General features: G+C 38.0%; 1 protein-coding gene across 2 annotated transcripts; it reads right to left on the reverse strand.

Annotated features, from left to right (window-relative positions):
- Positions 1–424: 424 nt before the first annotated feature.
- On the reverse strand, positions 425–23,516 carry YTHDF3 (YTH N6-methyladenosine RNA binding protein F3). 2 transcript variants are annotated; one of them, XM_072852423.1, is made up of 5 exons: positions 23,120–23,512; positions 21,004–21,028; positions 15,577–15,662; positions 12,603–14,195; positions 425–1,396 (listed from the first exon to the last, which is right to left on the reverse strand). In XM_072852423.1, exons 1-5 carry the CDS (start codon positions 23,141–23,143, stop codon positions 1,373–1,375), a joined length of 1,752 nt encoding a protein of 583 aa, XP_072708524.1. In that variant the 5' UTR covers positions 23,144–23,512; the 3' UTR covers positions 425–1,372. The 2 variants fall into 2 exon arrangements, with proteins under 2 accessions (XP_072708524.1, XP_072708523.1); XM_072852422.1 differs by lacking the exon at positions 425–1,396 and adding an exon at positions 2,668–5,004 and having other exon boundaries at positions 23,120–23,516.
- Between the last annotated feature and the right edge of the window lie 67 nt (positions 23,517–23,583).

Consider the following 23,583-nt stretch of genomic DNA (forward strand, 5'->3'; position numbering starts at 1 on the left):
ATGAAACATGTTCAAATAATATGTGGTATTGCTATTTTAAGCTATAACATATCTGACTTCTGCATTGCCGTTCTAAAAAGAGAAAGCTATCCCTGGAGTTTGGTACAGGCTGTTCAGTATTTTGTACAGTCAATACACCCGCTTAACATTTTTTTAATATTCTCTTCCAGCAGATAGAATGTGTTGCTATATAAACTGAAACAAAAGATATAATTTTTAGAAGTTAAAAACTAGTATAGAATTACCCAGTTTAAGATGTATTCTAAAATTCTTGTTGTGTGGTTCTAACAAAAATCATGTTAACATGGCTATGAATACGTCATCTCCATGGGTCAAAGTATTTTTCTCAAAATATTTTCGAATAGGGGAAAAAACACCTGGATGTTGGGACAATGAAACAAAAAAATTTGAGAAACAGAGTATATGCTTGCTAAACAAGAATTATGTTTATTTAGCTAGTGAATCACCTAGAGGAGTAAATTTTCACTTTCATGATAGCAATCTGTCAGGCTTGCAAACACCCAGAAATAGGAATTAAAGATTATTTTAAATGTAGTTATAAAGGTCATAAAAAGTCTGATTTAGACTGAGGTACATTTACTCAAAACTGAGATTCATTGAGTGGTAGCAAACAAACAGTTCCTCAGACAAATGCACTTTTTTCAGTATACATGTTACAGAAAAAAATAAAGAAATGTGCATTAACTGGTGGTGTCCACCAAGCTGCATATTAATATTCTCTTACACCAAACAGTTTGAAACAAGGGAAATGTCATTCTAATATAACTTTATGTTACGTTTCATTTGGCTAAACTGCAGCTTAAAGTTGCTTTGCCATATTAAAAGATTACTACAATAATTTTCACATGAACATTTAGACTTGAGTTTTACTCCAGGACTAAATATGGCATGATTTGCTTTTAATCTGTTGAAGAGCTAAAAACTGACAATTAAAAAAAACTACAACAAAGAAAAAATTAAGTTGAAGCAATGTGAATCTCACATCATTGAACCACTTCTAATGGTTAAATGTTAGTATTTAACAAATTCAAAGAGTTAATGAATCCTTGCATTCGTTCGGTCTCCTGTGCCTTAGCTAGGATGCATAAATACAAAAGACAGCAGATACTGGTAAAAGCTTCAGGACAGAAAGTGCTTGACGAAGGTACAGTTCTCAAGTGTGTTTGGTGAGAGAGTATAAGGGCAGATGCACTGATGAGAACCATTACAAGAAGAGTCAATTTTGTGTTAAAGTGTTCAAAGATGTCACCTTAAGCAGAAAAAAGCTTTAATAACGTCTTCTTAGACATATTAGGCATTTCCAGAGTCTACATCATTAGTGTTGTAATTCTAGCAGGACATCTCCATATAGTTATTGTTTGTTTCTATTTCTCTCCTGAAAAAAGAAAAACAAACAAAAACAGAAAGGAAAATCATGTTAATATACACAGTTCAACGTTATCTGCTTTCCTCTCATTAGAGCAGTTGTATTGCTTGCAACTTCTCTAAATCAAGCCACAAGCATTCAAGGAAAAAGCTTCACTTTTTTCCAGGATCATGAAATATCTAGTTCAAGCCAACTTTTTAAAAAGCAACACAGAAGTATACCTCAAACTAAAAGGCAAATATGTTCCAAAAAACAGCTATCAACAAGAAAAGGTTTTATAATGTCACTTTTAAATCACTTCCAATAAAATATATTGCACAAAGTGAACTGAGTGAGGAGACCAAGGGACCTACAAACAAGGCAAGAAAGAGGTATCCTAAATCTTTTGGTTAACTTGTCAAAAAATGCTCTGCATGAATATTTGAATATTCTACTCTCCATCCATTATATCCCTGAAAAAGTAAAGATCATATTCCCAGCTATCTCATTCAAAGCCCATATAATAAAATGTTTCAATATGCTTAAGATCAAAAGGTAAAGGAACAAGTTGGCCCAGTACATCCTCCTCCATACAAACACATTGCTTAAATGGCAAGAAAAAGAATTTAAAAAAAAATAAAGCCATTCATACTTTTTTTAGAAATTACTTTTAATAACAAAATGCAAAACCAGTGAGGTAGGAATGGCTGGAAAAAAACCCACTTGAACGCAAGCCTGAGTTGCAGTCAAGACCATATTCACTACAAAGTCCTCACAGCATTGCGAGATGTTGCATTTGGTGCAAAGGAACAAAGTGTGTAATGTCATTTGTGTAATATAAACAATGATAAACAACTTTGTACAGTTAACAGCTAAAATACTAATTGCACTGTATCTCTATCAGGGAGTAACAAATTCTTCCTCTGTATTACAAGTCTAACAGAGTAAATAACATTTTCAGTGCTTTATCATCATCCTCCATTTTCTCTACTTTGTTAAAGATAAACATACACTTAGGCATTATGACTACCTCTAGGAAAAAAATAAAACCAGATCAATAAACTATATCTCGCTGTCTTCATTACATATCTTCTGGACTGTAAAAAGACACTGTAGTTTGACTCTAAGAAACTAAGAATGTAAGAATTTATCTTCCAATAGCATTTCCTTTCTTAATATGTACAACTGAGCACGTTATATAAATGTTTTAAAATACCTTTATGGAAGAGAGGTAGGTTCCCTCCCCCATTTAACAGAGAACAAAAAACTCATTTCCAGTATTTTTATTATTATTACATTACACAGCATGTTATAAATGGAACATAAACATAGCAGGGAAAACCAAAATAAACCAGGAGGCATTTGAACAATGATTTCAAAACCACTCTATCTGATACCACGACTGAAACTTTATTATGCTGGAAACTATTTAGGAAAAGTGCAAATTAGCATATGAACCCAAATAAATTCTGCCAAAAAGACACTATAATGAAAGTAGAAGATACGTGACATTTATACTGGTTATTAGAGTAGAGCTGATGATCTAGTCCTCTCCAAGACAGACCTCCGAGTTGCTTCAAGATGAACACCAAAAAAGTAAAGCTCGCACAGAGTTCCTGGTCACAATAAGCAGCTCACGGTCCCAGCAGCTCTGTATCTAAGATTGTCTGTTCTCTAGGGCAGAACTTCAGTATATTTAAAAGTGAGAGCAATACTTGCACTGTTCTGCTAGAAATCATTTTTTCCTAGTTCAAAGAGACATGACAAATATTTGCATAGTAAGACACTTTTTAAAATATGAGATTGATAGTATCAGTCATTAATACAAACTGATACATTAACAGTGTATGTCTAGGCTGAAAACATGATCACTGGCCTCATGCCTCCCTATGCATGTAAGGCATTCAAAAATAGCCTGCTCACGCACATCTCAGATTATTCCTCTACTATTAGCAGAATTCAACTGAAAGAACTGCACAAAGTGCTGAAAAACACTACTGTGATATTAAGTAGTAGCCTATGAAACTGCTATGTTAAATAATTAAATATCAGTATTTTAACAACTGTAAATACTACCTACACACAAATAAAATGATCAGTTCCTGCCCATTTGCAAGTACTATATATGTAACCACTGAGTCAAGCTAGCCTCTCTCCATTTAGAAAGCCTCTCTCTGCATTGCAAACTGCTGCACAGTAAACTGACTGACCTTGTGCTTTGTGTAGCCCCTGAACTCAAAATGCATTTAAGTTCATAAAAATTCAAAGTAGGAAGAGAATGATAGCCTGACTACCTGCTTCCAGTGGATGAAATAAAGGAGGTGTTACAAATTTCAAGTCCATTTTGAATTCTACAGAGGAAAAAGGCTTCAAAACAACACCAGCACACCTTTGCTGTAGTCTCAAAGTAACATATTACTACATTTATATTTAAATACTTAAAGCAGGCATACATACTCGACATTTTTCAATGCAAGTGAACAGTACATTCTTCAGATATTGGTATCAGTGACATTTGGCACTCTGTACAGCAAAACAGAGAGAAAAAGCAGGTAGTGGTATTACACTCAAAAGCAAACTAAGCCCCTCCAGATCGAAGTCAGACCACACTCACTACCACTACCTTTTCCTGTCTTAAAAAGTATTCCTCTTCTGTTTTTTTGGGTGGCTTTTGCTTGATGGTTTGTTTTTGTATAAACAGTGATTACAGACAAACTAGCAGATGACTTTATCCCCAGCAGGTTTCCACTGTCAGAGCAGCAGAAGTTTCCAGCGTACCGACTGGATTCCACTACATTTCTGTTTCGCCCAACATCTCTTAGTCCTTACATTCAGATGAGCAAAACCTTTGCCGCATCTCTCGCGATGCTCTCGGATAAAAAACTTCTCCAGTCAATTTAAGTTCCCTGCCAAAGGCCAGTTTCACTTCAGAACTCACCAGGGTGAGGTTACGCAGCTTTAGGGGGAGTTTATGAGCAGAACATGGAAATTAAGTACCATTCAAATTAGAACAATGTGGGAATGTATTGGCTGGTTAAAAGTACCTGCCAGCCACAGACCATGTGGTGAGCAGATTTTCACACGTGCAAATAACTTTCTACACAAACTGACAAAACCAAGTGAAGGTGAACCTAAAAATGCTTGGGCCATAGAAACATGCATCCATCTAGTGCAAACAAAGACATGGAGTTAACTCGGTCTGAATTGCGAGGCTGACTTATTTCCAAATTTCATTTCTCTGAATTCAGAGCATTAATCAAATGATCCCATGCTGAAAAGGAGCTGCAATGTAATTTATCCTCAGATTTAACGAAATCTCTATGCTAACAAAATTTCAAAATCCAAAGCAACAAAAATGTTTCCTGAATTTGCCAAACTTTTGCATCTTACTGCAATGTTTAAAACGTTCATGCCTGAAGCCGTCTGCTTTGCCTCTCTCCCAAGAGGCAGCATTCTCACATCAGCTTCAGAAGGGAATGTGTAGCACATCTTAGTTCCTTCACTGCAAACTGCAATTTAATCTTCAGCTTAAAAGCCCTGCTCATCTGCAATGTAAGCTAACATGTCAGACTGCATTCTGTGAAGTGAGGCGCAGGCACACGTCTCCTCTGCCAACTCCACTGCATGGGCGGAAACACCTGGCAGAGGCAGAAGAGACAGCTGTAAAGGTGGTGAGAAGTCACAGCAAAGTTCATGAAATCTCATTTACTAATAGCATCAGGCATAATCTGCAGTTTATTGCACCCCAGTGTACCATTACAGCTATGGCAGCATAAACATTGACCTTAGTGCTTGAGAACCACAATGAAAAACAGATTACTGAGAAAACTGAAAAATCCTAGAAATAGCTTACTCCATTTATGACAAGGATCTCATTGGCTGCTAACATAAACTACATTACTGAAACTTTAAAATTGTGTAAAATAAAGGTCCTTTTTAGCTTCTCATTCTTGAATTCCAAACTAGAGAGGGTAAATCTCCTGAAGACAGAGATCACCTCAAAACCAGATAAAAATATTTAAATACATTTTTCTGAGGAGCACTTCTGAGAATTCTGGGAAGATGGGAGGGAAGGATCCCTAGAAGCCTTACAAGGACCTAGAAATTTTTCCTGTGGAGATGCCATCCCCTTTCTTCTATTCCTTATCCCGACATGAAAACTACAAGGCACAAATTAAAAATCAAAGTCAACACAGGAAGTCAAACGAGGTTTTCTAACTCCAGAGCAGTTCTTTCTCCCAGTAAGCCTTATGAATTAATACTTATTTGAGACCCTGCTGCTGCAGATCATTTGAACTCCAGACACTAAATAAGGCTTTCAAGAATATAAATATTAAGAAAGTCTGAAAAGCTATGAGACTTAGACTTCTAATTTATTTATTCTTCCTATTAGTTTTGATGGCATTTTACTTACTTCAGTCTCTGAAGCATACTTAGCAACAGTAAAAATGTGAACGAGTTACAGTAAAAAGGTAAAAATTTAAATTTAAGCAAAATTTAAATAAATTTAAATTTGAGCAGACACATGCATTGTTAGTGGAACATGGACAAACCATATTTTTTATTACGGTAACAATAAAGGCAGTAAGAACTTAATCCACACCTGAAATTCCACAGCACACTAAATAACAGTGTACAAACATTCAGAAGGCAGAAGTGGGGAAAGAAACCCAACTACTTTAAAGATACCATATGATAACACACAACGAGGAAAGGCTTGGCAGAAACCAAGGTTGAACTCCACAAGCCAGAAAAGCCCTTCCAGTCTTGTTTTCCCAGGTGGCTACTTTCAGTGATGGATTGGCCAATTCTAACTACAAGTAGCAAGTGCTTCCTTGCAGTGCTGTACATCGTTACACATTGAAATATCAGATTTTAATTAGATACAAGACAGCCATTTCAGCAAGTTCATTAAGAAGTAAAAAAAAAAAAAAAGATTTTTTTTTTAAAAAATCAAGCTTCTAGATCCTCATTACTATTTGTTAACAATGCTGACAGTGTAACATCGCCTTTTGAAGACTGGAAACAGACAGCTTCTAACTACATCTATGGAAATTGCAATCAGTGATGACTGCTGTCCCAGCAAAAGGAGCACAAAGATGACTGACACCTTTGTTAATTTTTCTCAGATGCCCATGGGCAACAACAAGATCTTATTTAATTGCTCTGCTAAAGAATCTATAGCAGCCTTGGAAGGGAAATGACATCCACTGCAGGGCCTACAAAATACACTGGGGAGGAATTTCTCAGAGAATTTTTCTTTAAGGCTCACCACTCATGCTCTTTGCACATGTGTAACTCAAATTCCAGTCTGCCATGAGGCAACAAGAACTTATTTTATCTTGGTTTCTCATTATATTCTATATGAAAGTGCAATGAACATGCAAGCTTATGTTTACTTTTTCACAACTGACTATAATCCCTAGGTACAAAAGCAAAACAATAATTACCTGTCAGTATTAAGTATGCTACCAGACCTCTGAAAAGGTGCTCACAAAGAACTGGGCTCAAACAGCTCATCATCTAATACGAATTCTTGTTATGTATCTTTTCAACTAGATGAATCTGAAGGTTAAAGCCAATCAATTTTGATACAAAACTTAAACAATCCTCGTTCAACTGAATCTACAAAAACAGCTTTACTAGATATGCAAGATCTGTATGGTTTTAAAGCATCATTTTTTCCAGTAAGGCACCACCAGCAATCTTCACTTGAGTTGCTGCTAACTAGCCCATCTGTGGCATGAATCAATGAAGCAATGCTGAAGTACTACGTGGAGAGTGACAGGGGTTGTGACTTCCTTGCAATATGCAGGCATATTTCTTCCCTGCAAAGTGCAGGAAAAGCACCAGTATTCTAGTAAATTTGTTCTTAATAGAGCAGGGAAATCTGAGGAGATGCAGCACAAAGCTGCTGCATGAATTTTAACAGCTATTCATGTACACTCAAGGTTCTGCTTTTGCTCTGGAAGAGATTTAGAATTACTCCTTTGCATTAAAAACCACAACTTAAAGACACAGCATTTAGAGAAGGTGGGGCTGTCATAGATCCAGTTCAATTCAAGTTTGAAGTCTTGTCTTCAGCAGCTAGCTTCATATTTAAGAACACTAAAGAATTAGATTCCAAAAATGACTGGTCTCTTAGAGGCAAACCATTTGGTTGATATTCCCAGCTTTTCCAATAGGGGTCCCTATTTTACAGGGGAAATTGGTCTTTCAAGTCCCAGAGTCAGAGAATTTAAATCCGCTCCATAAAAAGGACTCTGCAGGCTTGATTTTGCAGGGAGGCATTTCAAACCAAAAAGAAAAACACGACAAATCCATACAAGGGTCGCTATAAACTCAGACTGCCTGTGAGTTTAATTACATTCCATCTCTTTCATTCAACAGTCCAATACTGCACTTTTTCCCTGTTGCAGCATCTTGTCCCTTACTGGAGAAAGGCAGGCCACACCACTACTCAAACTCTTCCATAGTTGCTCTATACAATACCATATTTTAACATTGAGACCTCTCCATACTATCCTCATCCTGTAATAAATTCTAAGCACCACCTCTGAACAGAAACAATTTACACTACCAAACGCACAGAAAACAGGCACATTTGAAATCCATGTGTCTGCAACAAGAGAACTTGCAGGTCATTTTTAAGTGTCTCCAAAAGACTAAATATGCAAAAGCAAATGAAGACATGGTAAATAAGCACACCATAATGGGATGAAAATTCTGAATCAGTATGTCTAAAATTATTCTAGCTCCAAACAATTCTCTTCTCGCGAGATCAGGGGTACCTATTCATTTCACAATCATCAAGGGAGAAAAAACTTATCTTCTGTTTCTACTTTCTGACCATATTGTTTTTTCTTAAAACAGACATGAGACCTGCAATATCATTTTTTATTTATAAAGATGAAACTGTAGATAAACATCAAGTTCAAGAAAATTGCAAGATAATGGCCGTTGAAACACCATCAAAAGCATACAGGAAACACACAAGTTTCTCAGAAGCTATTACATAACCTGTTTTATTTACTGTTTTGAACCTTTTTTACATGTAAATACAAAAACTTTAAAGAGTTGTCTGGTACATCTATCATTTAAATACATTAAAAATGTTCATCAACTACCTGTTTTCCTTGACTTGTACAAGGACTGTGGATGTATCTGCATCTGACTTTGACATTATAACCTGGTAGCTGACAGTTGGGGGTAAGGGGAGGAGGAAGTGTCTACAGTTCACTCTTAATGGATGTTTTCTCACTTTCCTCCTTCCTTTAAGATATTTTTAAGAAATATCAAATCAAGCATAAAGTCAGCAATGTCCTGGAGTGGAAAGGAGTTACACTGCTTAACACTGCAGCCCAATTATGACCCAATTATCAGAGAAACAGAAATTACATTAGTATCAGAATAAGGGGAAAAAAATGAAATGACTCCTTTTAAGAGTCAGAAAGTTTTACCTATATCAGCATTCCTATTACAAGATATGTAGTACAACAGGAGAAAGCTAACTTTTTAAATGCTTATTTACCTGCCATTTAAAGGCTTCCTGAAAAGTAAAAATTCCAAATGCAAATTAGATATACACAAATATACTGAATTCCTCTATCTTCTCCCATGGATAAAAATTAATTATTTTTCTGAACTATCTCACTAAGAAAACCATCTAAAGCATTCTACAGTTACATGAAACCATGATCTTTTTTTCCCATTATATGCTACAAAAGTAGAATTCTGCACTAAAAAGCACCAAAGGAAGTCTTAGAACAACAGGTAATTGCAGGTTAACAAGACACCATCTGAGGGTGAGGAAGTTGTAATCTTCCACATTTCATTTTGATCCATATCTTTACTGAAGATCAAGCGTATAAGTACTAATATAGATTTTTTTTTTTCTTTTCAATACCTTTTATTTTCCTAATGTAATTACATGCTCTTAAATGGCATACTTGAAGACTTCTGTTCTTTTTTTTAGATCTTATTGCCACTGCTTTCTGATTGAAAGACAATCAAACATGTTTTTAAATAATCTGCACACAAATATGCACATTTACACCACAAAGCAGCAGTTCAGACTAAGGACTAATACAATTTCAGATTGTTTCAATATACTACCGACAGAACTCATGAAAAACATTGCTGATTTCTTTGCTCCTTTGGTGAAAGATCGCAGCACTTGTACGTTTAAAATAGGACACTGGAACCTGAGCCATAAGAAAAGTGTCAATGATTACTGCACAAATTTGCTTCCAACCCCAACTGTAGATACCTTACCCACACCAGGGTCACATCAAACAGTGGTAGACACTAGAGTTCTAATATTTACACTTAAAGAGACTATTCATAGTTATTTGCAAGTAACCTTTATCAGATGGCAAAGTTACTGAAGTTTCATGTTAATCACAGACTATTTGTTGCACTTCTAGAAGTATACTGCTGTATTTTAATAAAACATACTGATAGGTCATATTGGAAATTAATTATTGATCCCCCTGAGTTGTTAAGATTAAACTTTTACAACCAATTATTTTAAAATAAGTTAGCTGGAATGATGAACAGTTACAAAGTAAATTAAATCCATAAATCATATGCTGTTTACTATGTTTAGATCACTGGCTGTATGAAAGTTTGTTATCACCTATGCAACAACAAAACAGTAACTGAACTTTAAGGAATATGTAAATGACTACTGCTGCTTGATGCATTTAATATTTTATTAACAGCAATAAGCACATTTTTCACGACAGAAACACTGGAAACAAAGTAATTGCTACAGCTGCCACAGAAAACGGGCATGAACTTAATTTACACAGTTCTACTGGCAGTAGCAAGTGCACTAATTTAAATACAGCTCCATAAAGGCCTAGCTGGCACTAGGTAATAAAGGATTACTCAATTAACCATAAACCAGAGCTTACAATACTAATTGTTGCATTTCTAAACTATTCTTGAATCATAAAAGAGTTAAGAATTGTATGTTTACAATTTAAAGATAGGTTGTTTGTACACTGTGTGATAAAAGAAACCTAGAGGTTTAAAATCAACACTCAATCATAATAGAATGATAAAAATGAACTCTCAGTAGCTGCCATTAGTTTAATTTGGACTTCCTATATTTGAAGTCCATATTAGTTTGCTTAAGGCATCTCTCAAATCCATCTACAAAGAGAAAACCTCACAACTAGATATGCAGCTCTAAAGTCATTTTTTATAATTTGTCACAAAACCAATTTGTACAATGCTGTAGAAGAATCAATGCCTACTATGCAAGTATCTTGACAAGTATGTTTTCTCCCAATAGTATTGGGAAAGGTAACTGTTAACAGAGAAATGCAGAGTTCAGTACTTGAGTCATACAGATACTGTATGTTTCCCTGAAGACATTAAACAGTAATGTTACTTTATTACACAAATATGTATAATCACAGTCATCTCATTAGAGACTACTAAATGCTGAATTTAGTACTTTGACTTTTAAGTTTAGCATACATAGAAACACTACCAACAGTCTATGTTCCCCCTCTCCATTACATTTCATGGCTTTCATCTACTACAGAGGGAACAAAACCACATATAAAACATTATCTTCCTGAGTTGCTAGGGCATGCCTGAATTATGACTCCTTTGGTAAGTTTTTTCACAAAAGTAGATAATTTTGAAGCAAACCAGTTATTTGTGAAGTGTCTTAAAACATCAAAAATTAAGAAAATACTGAAACATTAGGGCTACAGAGAAACATGATAACCTTAGTCCTTCTGAAACATTACCAAAAAATCACAGTCAAGTTGTACTAAAGCCTGAAAAAGTCAAAGTTTTCCTCTTACATTTAATATTAGTTAAGAATGCGGCCTGTCCTCTTATCAACAAGACAAGACAGAAGTAACAATACTGATTTAGGGCATATTCAGTTTTCTTTTTAGAAAAAAGCTCAAAAGGCATTATTACACACCCAACTGGGATATTCATCTTGCCTTCAAACAATAAAAAACTTCCAATGTGACAATTTATTGCAGAGCTGTGCAATGAAACTACAAAATTGATTTTGGGTATGCACAACACTGGTCCATAGGAGATGCAACATGTGTGTTGAAGGATTAGCAATGTACAAGAGGGGTGGAACCACTGCAGTACTAGAAACCTAAAAGAAGTAAGGAGGCTGTGAAGCAGGTGAAATTCTTACGCAGCCAGAATTGTAGCCACTTCAAGAGCTGAACCAATTCAGGACTTCACATCCCACAAGGCCCCTAATTAGCATAAACCCTAGACTTTTGGGGTTTTTTTATTCAGTAGGTGGTGTGACAGGATGAATGGAGAGCACTACCACGAAACCAGATTGATGCAAACTCCCATTTCTGAATACTTGCACATCATCTAACTGGTACAATAGTTCCTGAAATGTTTCTAACCATGAGACAAATCATATATTTACAGTTACTAGCAAGCCTGGAAAGAAAACATAGCAAAAGTAAATATTGTGGCCAATGGTGAACACAAGTGTTATTAGTAGGGAGAGTACACACAAGACAAAGTAGACAAGTACTATAAACCAGCTTGAATTAAATGCCTTTTTCCCTTGTCTGGTTTTCTGAAATACCTCCAAAACTAAAGGTTTCTCTACAGATTTATCATAGGTATATTTTTCTTTGCAAAATGAACTACACATTACTTTTTTTAGGAAATGCACTATCAGAAATGTCCAAAAACTGATTCCAACACTGTACAAGTCATCATTTTATCACTTCTGTGTTTCACAATTGTACAAAAGAAATTGAATCAAGGGGAAAACCTGCTTTTCACAGTAACCATGCTGTTAACATTTCGTTAAAGCAGAATTTGAATTGAAATGTTATGTTTAATAAAGTAAGCTTCTCCTGTAATTTCAGGTCCTTTTTGTGACATCTAGAAACCATAAAAATCTAAGCTAGAAGACTTCAGTTACAGAAAACACACCCAATTCAGTTTTTGTTTAGTTTGAAGAGTAAAACATGTCAGAAGTCCACTTATGCAGGCCTATGTTAGTATTGTGGTTAAACACATGCCTGTGTTAACAAATCAAGTTACAAGAACTTAAATCTTTTCACTAAAAGCCAGTTATATCAAGTACAGACACCTTGGGTAAGAAGCACCGCTTTCTGATTCAACAGTCGCACACAGAAACTCCAGTTGTATGAAAAACAAGGTTTTTTCTAAAACCAGAAAAAACAGGAGAGCTACTATAATGACACTGATTTCTTACCCTACGCATGGCTTCCTCCTCCTCTTGACGCTTCTCATAATGTGCAAAGTCATCAAAGATTGAGGTGGTATGCTTGAAAGTAGCAATTATTTTAAGCACTTGCTTGGCTTTTTCTAGGGGTACCTCTTGAGTGTCCCTCGAATTGGTAACCGGTTTGTTGTCATTGTTTTCCAAGCGAATATGCCGCAGTTGGTTATTGGGAACGTCTTTGACAAAGATCCATTTGACATCAAACTTCCCCTTCCACTTATCCTGAGACCAGACACCAGCATATGCATTGTAGTCCACAACAGACTTCATCTCAGCCACTCCACAAAAGTGTCCACTGCCATTCACACTGAAGAGTAAATAGAGTGGGCCTTTTCCATTCAGGGAACGGTAAGCAGCATCTAAGCGCTTATTACCATGTTCAGTACTACACCAGATAGAATACTTAATGGAGCGATGAATATCGTCCTCTGAATAACTTTTGATTATAAACACACGTCCATTCTTCAGATTCCAATCGAAGTCTTTGGGATTGTAGTTGTTTATGGCCTTTAGTTTCTCCAGCACTGGGTGCACTTCCACACCAGAAGGTGAGGAGCTGACAGATACAACACCTAAACCAAAGTTCTCACTACCAGCTCCATTGTTCTGGCTGAAGCCTACACCCCTATTACGAGGAGCTACCCAGCGGTTTTGCAGCTGTTGCTGCTGCAACTGGTGAGGCTGGGCCTGCTGCTGAGGTCCTTGTTGCTGTTGTGGTTGCTGTGGCTGAGGCTGCTGTTGAGGCAGTTGGCTTTGCACCAGTGGTGGTGGTTGAATTAATGGCTGAGGCTGCTGGATTATAGTCTGAGGAGGCAGTACTGGTTGGGCTGGGGGTGCTTTTACCACTGACCCTTTGTCATCCCAAGTTCCAATATTCATGTTGTGTTTTATAGGTGGTGGTGGTACAGCAGGGCCCCCAATGCCCACATTACCTTTAGGCTTGAGTTTCGGCTGAGGTTTAGCAGGCTTCCTTGCAATGGCAGCCCATGAGGTTGGTTTAGGTGCTGAACTGCTAACTGGGGGCACACTGTTTGCTGCAATGCTTGTCATACCTGTACTGCTCAGAGCTGAACCTACAGTTTTTGTTACAGCAGCCGTCATATCTCCACCAATTTTCAGTCCAGTCATGCCTTGCTCAATGCTGCTAATCCCAGGCACCTTGCTCAGAGTATCACTGCCAAATCCAGCCTGTCCATCTGCTATGGCTCTCCCAAGAGAACTAGGTGGATAGCCATAGCTGCTGCTGTAAGCAGAGCTTTGCGTTGATTGTCCCTGAGATCCACTTGTCCCCCATGTAGAGAAGTCTGCATTCCCAGGAAAAAAATTAAATCCATGCTGCCCAAGAAATGGAGGGGTATTTCCTAATGCCCCAGGTTGACTAAATACACCATCAGGTATGTAATGGTGTTCACCATTACTCATCTGTCCATAAGTTGTCAAGTATGGCATTGGAGGGTCGCCTGCAGTTGACCATGCTGCTTCGCCTAAAGAGTATGGAAATCCAATGGATGGAGCATAATAACTAGGCATATATGGGTCTGACATTGGTGGATAGCTGTTACTCTGCAAGAAAATAAAACAAACATCAGCAATATAGACAATCATGCTCAGGGGAGGAAAAAAAAACAAACCAAAAACAACTGTCATGCAGTCCAAAACATTTTTAAGGATTATATGAATGCATTTGTAACTTCCACCATTCCTCCCAAGATAAAAGATGAGCAAGGTGTCTCTCAGATATGGGCATTTTTTCCTCAAGAGACCTTTTCAAAGCACTAAAGAGCCCCATTTTTTGGTAATATATTATCTTTATTTTCAGTTACTGAGCTAGGCTTAGAATGCCTCCATTGTCAACAGTATCAAGAAAATAACAAGCTACTTTAAAAAACAAGTCATAACAACTGTAGTTTCATAAACGTAGAAAAATAGCTGCAACTATGATTTAAAATTTTGGTATTCTTAGTTTTCTGTCAAATTTCTCCCTTCTAATTGGAGATACCTGCCAGACGATTATAGTGAAAAGGATGCAAGGATGCCTGTTCATTTCAGGAGGAACAACAATCAAACTGTAACATTTCCACACTACTGAGAATGGGCATTAAGTACAATCTGTGGTCTAGTAGAACAAAGTTTGCTAGCTAAATTCAAATTCCACTCCCAAGACTCCTGGGAAATCACAGCATTTACTTCTGGAGAAGATAAAGCTTCAAGACATTTGAAGGACTACCCCCATACGACTTCTGATGTTGTTTTGGGGAAAAAAATGCACATTATCATCCTCTACCTCATGCCTCCTTAATGTTGTATTATTTGAAAAAAATGGGAAGGCAAGCAAAATTCTCAAAGCCTTTTAATAAATCGCACTTTCTCCCTCTCTCAAGACCGCTACAACCTATAAACTTAACTTAATGAATATTAACTTTTGACTACAAAGACAATTCACAGCTCTGAAAATAAGTCCTTAATTTGCTGGCAGAAGAGTTACACCAAGCTGTAGTAATATTAAGCTTCAATCTATCATGCCATTGACTGTGAGCTACTTCTATCAACTTCAAAGGAAATCATGTCCAAGCAGTTACTATTTTCTCAGAGCCAATGAAACTGTTGTTTCAAACTGCACCCAATATATGATTTAAGGCGTAGGGTTTTGTTTTGGGGTTTGTGTTTTGTTTTTTGGGTTTGATTTTTTCCTTAAGCTTCTTGTAACTGCATCTTTCTGAAGTGGGAGCACAAACACAAGAGCAGGAGACATCAGAGCATACTTTTTAACTGAATCTTTTCCAGAATTATTAAGAAAACTTTACCTGTTTAAGATATCGTATGATAAGACAAGATACAATATTCATGCAAGTAATGCTAAGAAATATCATCCAAAAATTAATTAAGTCTGGAAGTCAGTTGAACTCCAAAATTAACTTCAAGATAGTAAACAACGTTCACTTACCTGATTTGTCTGACTACTTAGATATGGCTCAAAATCATCATCATTTACTGCATCCTTTTGATGAATCGAACCGTTTTGTACTGAAACTAAAAGTAAATCTGTATTAGGTATACTCTCTAGAAGACCTATGATGCACTTTTAATCTAGATAACATTTCTTAATCGCCTGTACATTGAAATACTTCTACTTGTGCTTTGTTGAGACTGAACATTTTAATGTTAAATACCACTTTGCTAAATTTAAAGAAAATGGCTCGTTCTGTTGATGATCCCAATCGGATCTCAGGAGAGGTCTGGAAAGATGGCATCCAGAGCAAACTATTCCTAACTATTCTTTCCTGAGCTCCACAGACAGAGGAGAAACTATAGGCACACCTTATTTGCACAGGCAGTAAATCCAGCGTTTCCAGAAGTACCAGACCAAGTGCAAATGTGCACACCAACCAGATCAGACATATTCAATAGGTTCAGGGAAAGTTGCAACATACAGCTTTCTCCTGCCAGGAGGAAAGTCAGTTATCCACCAAGACAATGAAGGACACCACTATTCAGCTATTTAATTCTGTATTTCCTACATAAATATTATACTATACTGCATTAGTGGCATCTCTGAAGCTCAGAGGGTACAAAGCAAGACAGAAACAAGAGCTAAAGTCCCCAAGGGTGATTACAATCCTTTCCCAACATATATGCCACTATACACTGGAATCTCTTCCTACCTGCTCTTCTTGGCCTCCTATTACCTTTAATTTAATCTAAGGCATTACACCTACCTGGGATTTTTCCAGCTGCCCAAATTACTTAAGTGTCTCTGCACCCTCCCCCAGGCTACTATTCAAACAAAGTCAAATTGCACAAACTTCTACTACGTTCCACTGTTTCCCATGGTGCAAAGCAGAACACGGACTTAAACCAGCAATCTGCAATTATACAACTTGAAGATGAAGACCTCTTCTCAAAAATAAATTACTGCTTTTCCAAATGCAATTTTTTTGTTATTTATCAAATAGGTTCAGTGAAAAAAAGAAAAAAAACACAAGCAAGTTTTAGAGTGATCAGTAAGGTGCACTGAGAAGCAATGACAGCAGAAGTTACAACAAAACAGCAGATTTTTCTGACAGCTGGAGACACTGAGTTAGGAGCTGACTCCGTGGTTTCCCTCTTTTAGCAAAAGCTTCTGAAAAGTATATACAACCATGTAACTAAACCTTCAACTTTGTTGGAGTTAGTGTTTAAGAGTGGAGTTTTTTTTCTGTTTCATTGGGAAGTTTTTTTACCACCCAAAGTTCACATTGCAAACCAAGTAGTGCCTGGACCAAGACACTTCAATTTTTTTCACATTTGACTTTAACACCTCTAAAACAAACTGCCTTCAAGGAATGAAACTAGCTGAAAAAATGACAAAGGAATAGACATAATCACAAGGAATAACCAAAATTCTGGAAAAATTTATTAATTTCAGACAGCAGTAAAAAGAGCTAAAAATTCATAATTTAACACAGAACTACAGAAGATTTGTTTTCAAAGCAAATAGCTGGGAAGGAAGAAAGCAACTCATGTTTTGAATATCTTCTTGGAATTTCAAAAGTCAGAACACTTGACACTTCAGTTATTACAAACTGGCACAGGGCATTTGTATACTAGCTACAGCCAAATATGACCAGCAATGGTGAGCACAATGGGTTTTAAAACTTGGTAGAACAATATTCCTAATCAAATACCAAATTTAAGTTAACATTAGGTGTTGGGGTTTTTTTTCCATAAATAAAGAGTTTCAGTTAAGGGGGAGAAAATTCAGTAAAATCCTGAATTTACATACAACGTTAACATATTAATGAGCTGGAACACTATATTCCTCATATTTGGCCCAGTCACAGAGGGGATGAGCCTCAAAATCTTTTGTCCGTGCCACGTCCATTGCTTAGACTTAACAAAATAGTATGGAGAGCACAATTCTGAAATACAATTCTGTTATAATGAAAAACACAGACAGTGGCATACAAGTTTCTTAAAAGCATGCAACCACAAATAAAGGAATAAACAGCTACATGTCATGACTAGAATCCTATCAAAATTAATCTCCTCATACTGACAGCTAATCTTCATAAAACGTGCATCTGCTGTGTTTATTTTTTCAGAGGTATCTAAAGGTCACTTAAGACAGAATTATTTTTGGTCTGCCATTACAACTAACATAGAATATTCTTGTAAATGTATTTTCTTTCTTACTCATTCAATACTGAGATCTTAAGTCAGTGACAAAAAATAGTTCTACACCGACACCTTTCCTAGTAAATATGTACATTTCCCAGTGAAATAGCATCACTAGAAGTGTGTTTCTTTGGCTTTTCATTCTAACTTTACATGATGTGTTAACAATGAAGAATGTAGCCCCCACATTTAACAAGAGCGAACAGATTAAGATGCATGCCTCATTCCCAAAATCTCACATTAAGTGTTCCAACTAAACAGGGCAGTGATGAAGAATTCTAATTGAAACTAATCTACAGTTACTAAAAATATCTGTATCAATCCAATCCTAAAAATACCGTATACTTCCGCAAACACTGTGAAAATATACAATGTAATTAGATACTGGGAAGAAACAACTCATCAAATAAAGGAACTTAAAGCTTATATTCTTTTAACTGCTACTATCCTTTGAATAACCACTTGCAAAATGCACAAATGATGGCCAAAGGCATAAGAATAATTTTTTTATTAGAAGAAGCTGTTACACCTAGATTAATGTGGAGAATAAATACTAAAAAAAAAAAGCCACGTAACATTTCATTCTTGTTTTAAACCTAATGCTTATATTTAAACCTTCTACAAAACCAAAAATTATATACATGTAAACACAAGTCGGCACTTTCCTATCACAGGTGTGATACACTGGCACAACAAACAAAAGCAGGAAAAAAAAAAAGGAGTTTCAGGAATGTGAGTTTCTCCCTACCACCATCACCCTGTAAGACATCATTTGATTGATGTCAGTTCTGATATTTTATGTGAACTGTACAGTAGTTGACAACTAGAATAAGAAAAATTTCAAGACAGGATAATTTACTCATTCAAGTCTCTGAAATACCAACATTAATATCTAACACAACAGATGGATAGTACTGTTCTACACACCAGAACTTCAATCCCAAAAATTCTGGTCAAGGGAAACAGCACAGTACACCAATTTATAATCAGCTACAATAAAGCATCAGAAACATTTTACTAGACAATACAAATCAGCTACCTCCCAATATCATTTGCAGATCTAATATTTTTTATTTCAATATGAAAAAATCTCCATGCATACACCCCTTATACTGCTCACTCACATTCTCTCATACGCTCTACCAGACATGCGGACAGTAACCTTTTTACCATTCTCTTTAACATTATTACTCTTATGCACAGAACCAATTTCAGATTAGTCTGTTAACTCAGTATCACATCTTCCCTTGAAGCTCCTTTAAGCTGGGACCTATCATGACACCTGAAAAAGATTACTGTCTGCTAAGATGTGGTCAGTAAGGATTGGCAATACTGACTTAATTTATCCTCTTGAAAAAGTCTCTAACCCAAAGACAACTACTCATGCTACACTGTGTTACTATCTTCAATCTCCTAGCCCTTTAATCTAATGCTAAATCATAACTTAGTTTCATTAAATAGATGTTATACCAAATAATTTAACAGAATGGAGGAGATTATTGGTTTGTTTCACTATAGTTTTCATTTAGTTCATATTCTCACCAAGAGAATACATAGTAAGTATCCATTATTTAAAAGGATGCACGCTAAAAATCCAAGTTCAGAAACGCAAAAAATCTCTTCCTTACATAGCAAACTAAGAGACGTGTTTTGATTCAAACATTCTGCAGCATTTAAAAACTACAGCACACAAAAATATGCTAACATAAATAAGTTAAACTGACTTGTGCGTTTTCACTATTAAACAAGCTGCAACACAACACCCAAATAGCAATGCTTAATACTTCCACTCCATTTCATATATACGGAGTATAGCTCAAAAACTACTTTTATGATTGTCTAACAGATGCATCTCAATAACCTCACTAAAACTGAGATAATGGTAATTCAAAGAACATGAAGCCACAAACTACTTGCTAAAATGAATCTGATTTTTCTTCTCATTTAAGGGCAACATGGAAGGTATAAACACAAACTATTTCAAAGACACAGAGAAATAGTTAAAAGCTCCAGTTTGGGGAAAAAAGGTAGAAGTATTAGAATATGAGAGAACAAATATTGAAGAATGACCAAACTGAGAAGGTCTGAGGAGGTAAACACAAGTTCATTTTTCTCTGAATGCAGAGAAATTACAACAAACAGGCCAAATTCAGCAAGATTCAGGAACCATGTGCCACCTCATAAGTGATATATGTAATAAGCAGATAATCTGCACATAGACAGAATAATAGAATCAGTATGCTGCGGATAACATTAAATGACAGTTCACAGAGAACAATTAGATTAGTTCAGATAATGAACAGCAGGGGGCAAAGAGTACATGAGCTCCAAAAAAAAAAAAGTTTCTTATCTGCATGAAGAAATAATAAGCATATTAACACACAGAGGTAGCTGCGTGCATGCTATTCTATAGCTTAGCTTGCTGAGCACCTAAGAATTAAATGGGCACAAGTGTACTGATTAGGCAAAAAGAATTCCCAAATAGAATATTAGTCTTTCTATCAAAGATAACAAATTCCAGACAGGAAATAAATTGCAAGACATAATCTGAAGTGCTTTTTATGACAGACTTGCCAAGAATTTTAGAGAAGAATATTAAGTAGTTAGTTCCTTGTTTCTGTGGAGAAAAGAAACCCCATTGAGTATAGTATTTAAAAACTAAGATGTTGACAGAAACATGAAAAAAGTAGAAAAGCAGGCCTACAAACACTGAGAAAATATTCTATACTGACACTAAAATGAAGAGAAAAGCCCACAAAATTTCTGAGAATAAGGAAGGTGATGTGTTCTGCTCACACACAAGTAACTAAATAGTCACATGGCTGTTGTCTCGTAAGCTAAGGAAGCTGTTCAAAAGATTCTTCCTGATGATTCTAGTACACCGATTCTATTCACTGCACAGAAAGGCCCAAGGTGTACTGTTAAAAAGATTATACAAGCTTATCACAAAGTCAGCCAAAAAGAAGTAGCTACGTTATCGTCCAACTTCTAACATTAATCTTCATTTGCAAAAACAAAACATTTTAAATTGATGTACTGCTGTGCCACAGTGAAAATGCTGGGAAATAACATTCTGGCACACAATATCCTGTCATCTCGCTCTGAAATAAAAGACATCCTATAGCTACATTATTTTCCCACAATTGTCTGAAGACACATTAACCTCCATAAACAGCAATATTAGAGATTTATACAGAAATACAAGGAATCAACTTACCTTTATTTCCCTGTCCTTTAGGCCTCTGTATATCAGAAAGTGGAAAAAAAAAAAGCAGAACAAGTTCAGTTAGAATCCTCTAATGTTTTCTTCAGGGTAATTCCATTTATTTGCCAATTCTGCTCTTTTCAACTTAAATATCAGTTTAAAATATTATTAAAAACATGCTATTATAAAAATATTATGATATTATATACAATAATCTAATACAAAATGTTACCCAAAAAACCAACAAAGTAATTTTAAAATTGAAAGAATTTCACCAAAAACCATCAAAATAATCTAGTCTTTTACAGCATGTAAAGCATGTGAAGCTTAAACGGTGTTGAAAACCTGAACAACAAATTAATTTTGATTGCCCCCCCCCCCGAAGAAATATAAGCAATAAACAAAGCATAGAGTAAAAGAACAAAGAAAGTTAGCAGCTTAAGATTTCTGCCAGTACTTCATTATCACATGTCATCTTTTAAGCTGACTGATGGGTACTTATCAGAGAATAACCTACAATGCCTTGCTTTTCAGATATACAAAGGAATATACAGTGATACTGTAGGCTGAACTACGAGTTGTGCATTCCTCGTCCAGGCAATCATACTGAGAAAATGATACAGTCTGTATGAAGCTTTCACACAAGGAAATAATACCTTGAGGATTTTTTTTTTTTGATTAGTCATTACAAAACACTGTTAATCTGTCATACACTAAGAATCACTGTAACAGTACAAGTTACAGTATCCTTAATTCCTCTATAGCAAAATAAAATAGCTTAGAAAAACAAATGCTAGCCCATGAAAATCTAATTTGTCTTCTCACATATGTACAGCTAAGCATGAGTGGGTCTCCAGGCTCCATCACTCTCTAACAATTTTTAGTCTGAAAAACTCAGTATTCAGAGGTTTGAAAGTTTAGGAGGCAACCACCTCCATCTTGCTTTTTATGTGCATCTGTCTCAACTCTCATAAGACTGTTCAACACTGCTCCATCTAAAGCTACACTGGCTAGTCACCTCCCTCTCCCAAAACCAGAGAAAAATCTCTGTAACCTTAAAAATCCCAACCTCCTCATCTTTGGGGATGAATCTAATCCAGACACAAAGGCATGCAGAGACCAACAAGAAACATGGAACTAAAAAAGTTGGGAAGAAGTAGTCTTCGTGGAAGACAGAGCAATGAAAAACTAAGAGATCACTGAGCTAGAAATAAGTGCATAAAAGGAAACTGGAGAGCATGCACAGAGACAAAAGAAACAAAACATTAAAGGCACAGAGAGAAAATAAAAGGGGGCAGGAGACCGCAGGGCCAAAACTTTTGGGGAGTGGCAGAGGCCCACGGAAGAAGCAGACACCAAGCCAGAATAGCTTCCAGCCAGAAAGAAAGGCCAGCAGAGGCCTAGCAAAGGTAAAAAATAACAAACTCTAAGCTCCGTGAAGAACCAACTGAAAAAAGTGCAGCACAGCCCACGGAGAGAAACAGAAAAGAACAGCTGGAAGAAGCGGAGGCCGCGGGGAAGGAGCAGAAACCAGAGGCCCGACGGGAGAAGAGATGGCTGAGGAGAGAGAAAGGCACGAAGAGAAAGGATGCCGTAACGAGGAGCCAGAGAGAATTAGGGGTGCGCAGGGCAGAGGAGACGGAGCTGGGCGTCGCGGGGAGCGGGGCGCCAAGGCGCTCCCGGAGCGGAGAGGGGAAACGGGAGCCCGGAGGGGCTTGGCCGGGGTGGGCTCGCTTGCGGGACGACAACATACAAAGGGGGCAGGTCGGCCGAGGGGGCCGAGCCGGCTGGGCGGCGGGCCGGGAGGCGCGGGGCTGAGCGCCGGCGGGCCCTGCGGGCGGGGAGGCGGAGCGGCTCTGGCGCGGATCAGCGGTTATAAATAGGGGCTGCCGGGGCTGGGAAAGGGGCCCGCCATCCCGGGCGCCGCCGGCTCCGATTGATCGCCGCTCCCCATGGCGGCAGCGAGGGAAGGAGGGAGGAAGGAGGCCGCGAGCCGCGCCGGCCCGGCGGCGAGGGAAGGTGCAGGTGGCCGCTCGGCCGCCGCCCCCCCGCCGGGGCTAACGACGAGCCAGGAAAGAGGAAAGGGCAGGGAGCGGGCGGCCGCCCCTCCCCGCCCCGCGGCCGGTACCTGGTCGACGCTGGTGGCTGACATTCTTCACGGGGAGCCGCGATCCCCTCGCTCCGCTCCGCCTGGGCCTCGAGTGATTCCGCACGCCGGGGCCGCTCGCCCGCCCGCCGCGCCGCTCGCCTCCGCCTCCTCCCCGCCGCCGCCTGATTGTCGCCGCCACCTGGGCTCGCTGCCGCCGCCGATCGGGTTCCCGCTGGAAGGAGCCGGCCGGCCGGACGCAGCGCCGCTTTCCCCGCTGCTCTGGGCTCCGCTTCCCCACAATGGCGGACGGGCTCCGGCTCCCACTTCCGCTCCGCGGCGCCCTGACCTTCCGCTCCCCCTCCGCCGGCGACGCGACTGACCTTTCCCTTCGCGTCCCCGCCTCCATGTCACGTGGGGAGGGAAACAGCCCCGCGCTGCCCGCCGCCAGCGACTCCGATGGCGCGGGGGTGGGGCCTTGCGGAGCCCGGTGGCGAGTGCGCATG

Source organism: Ciconia boyciana, chromosome 2 (assembly GCF_034638445.1).
Source record: "Ciconia boyciana chromosome 2, ASM3463844v1, whole genome shotgun sequence".
Lineage (NCBI taxonomy): Eukaryota > Metazoa > Chordata > Aves > Ciconiiformes > Ciconiidae > Ciconia > Ciconia boyciana.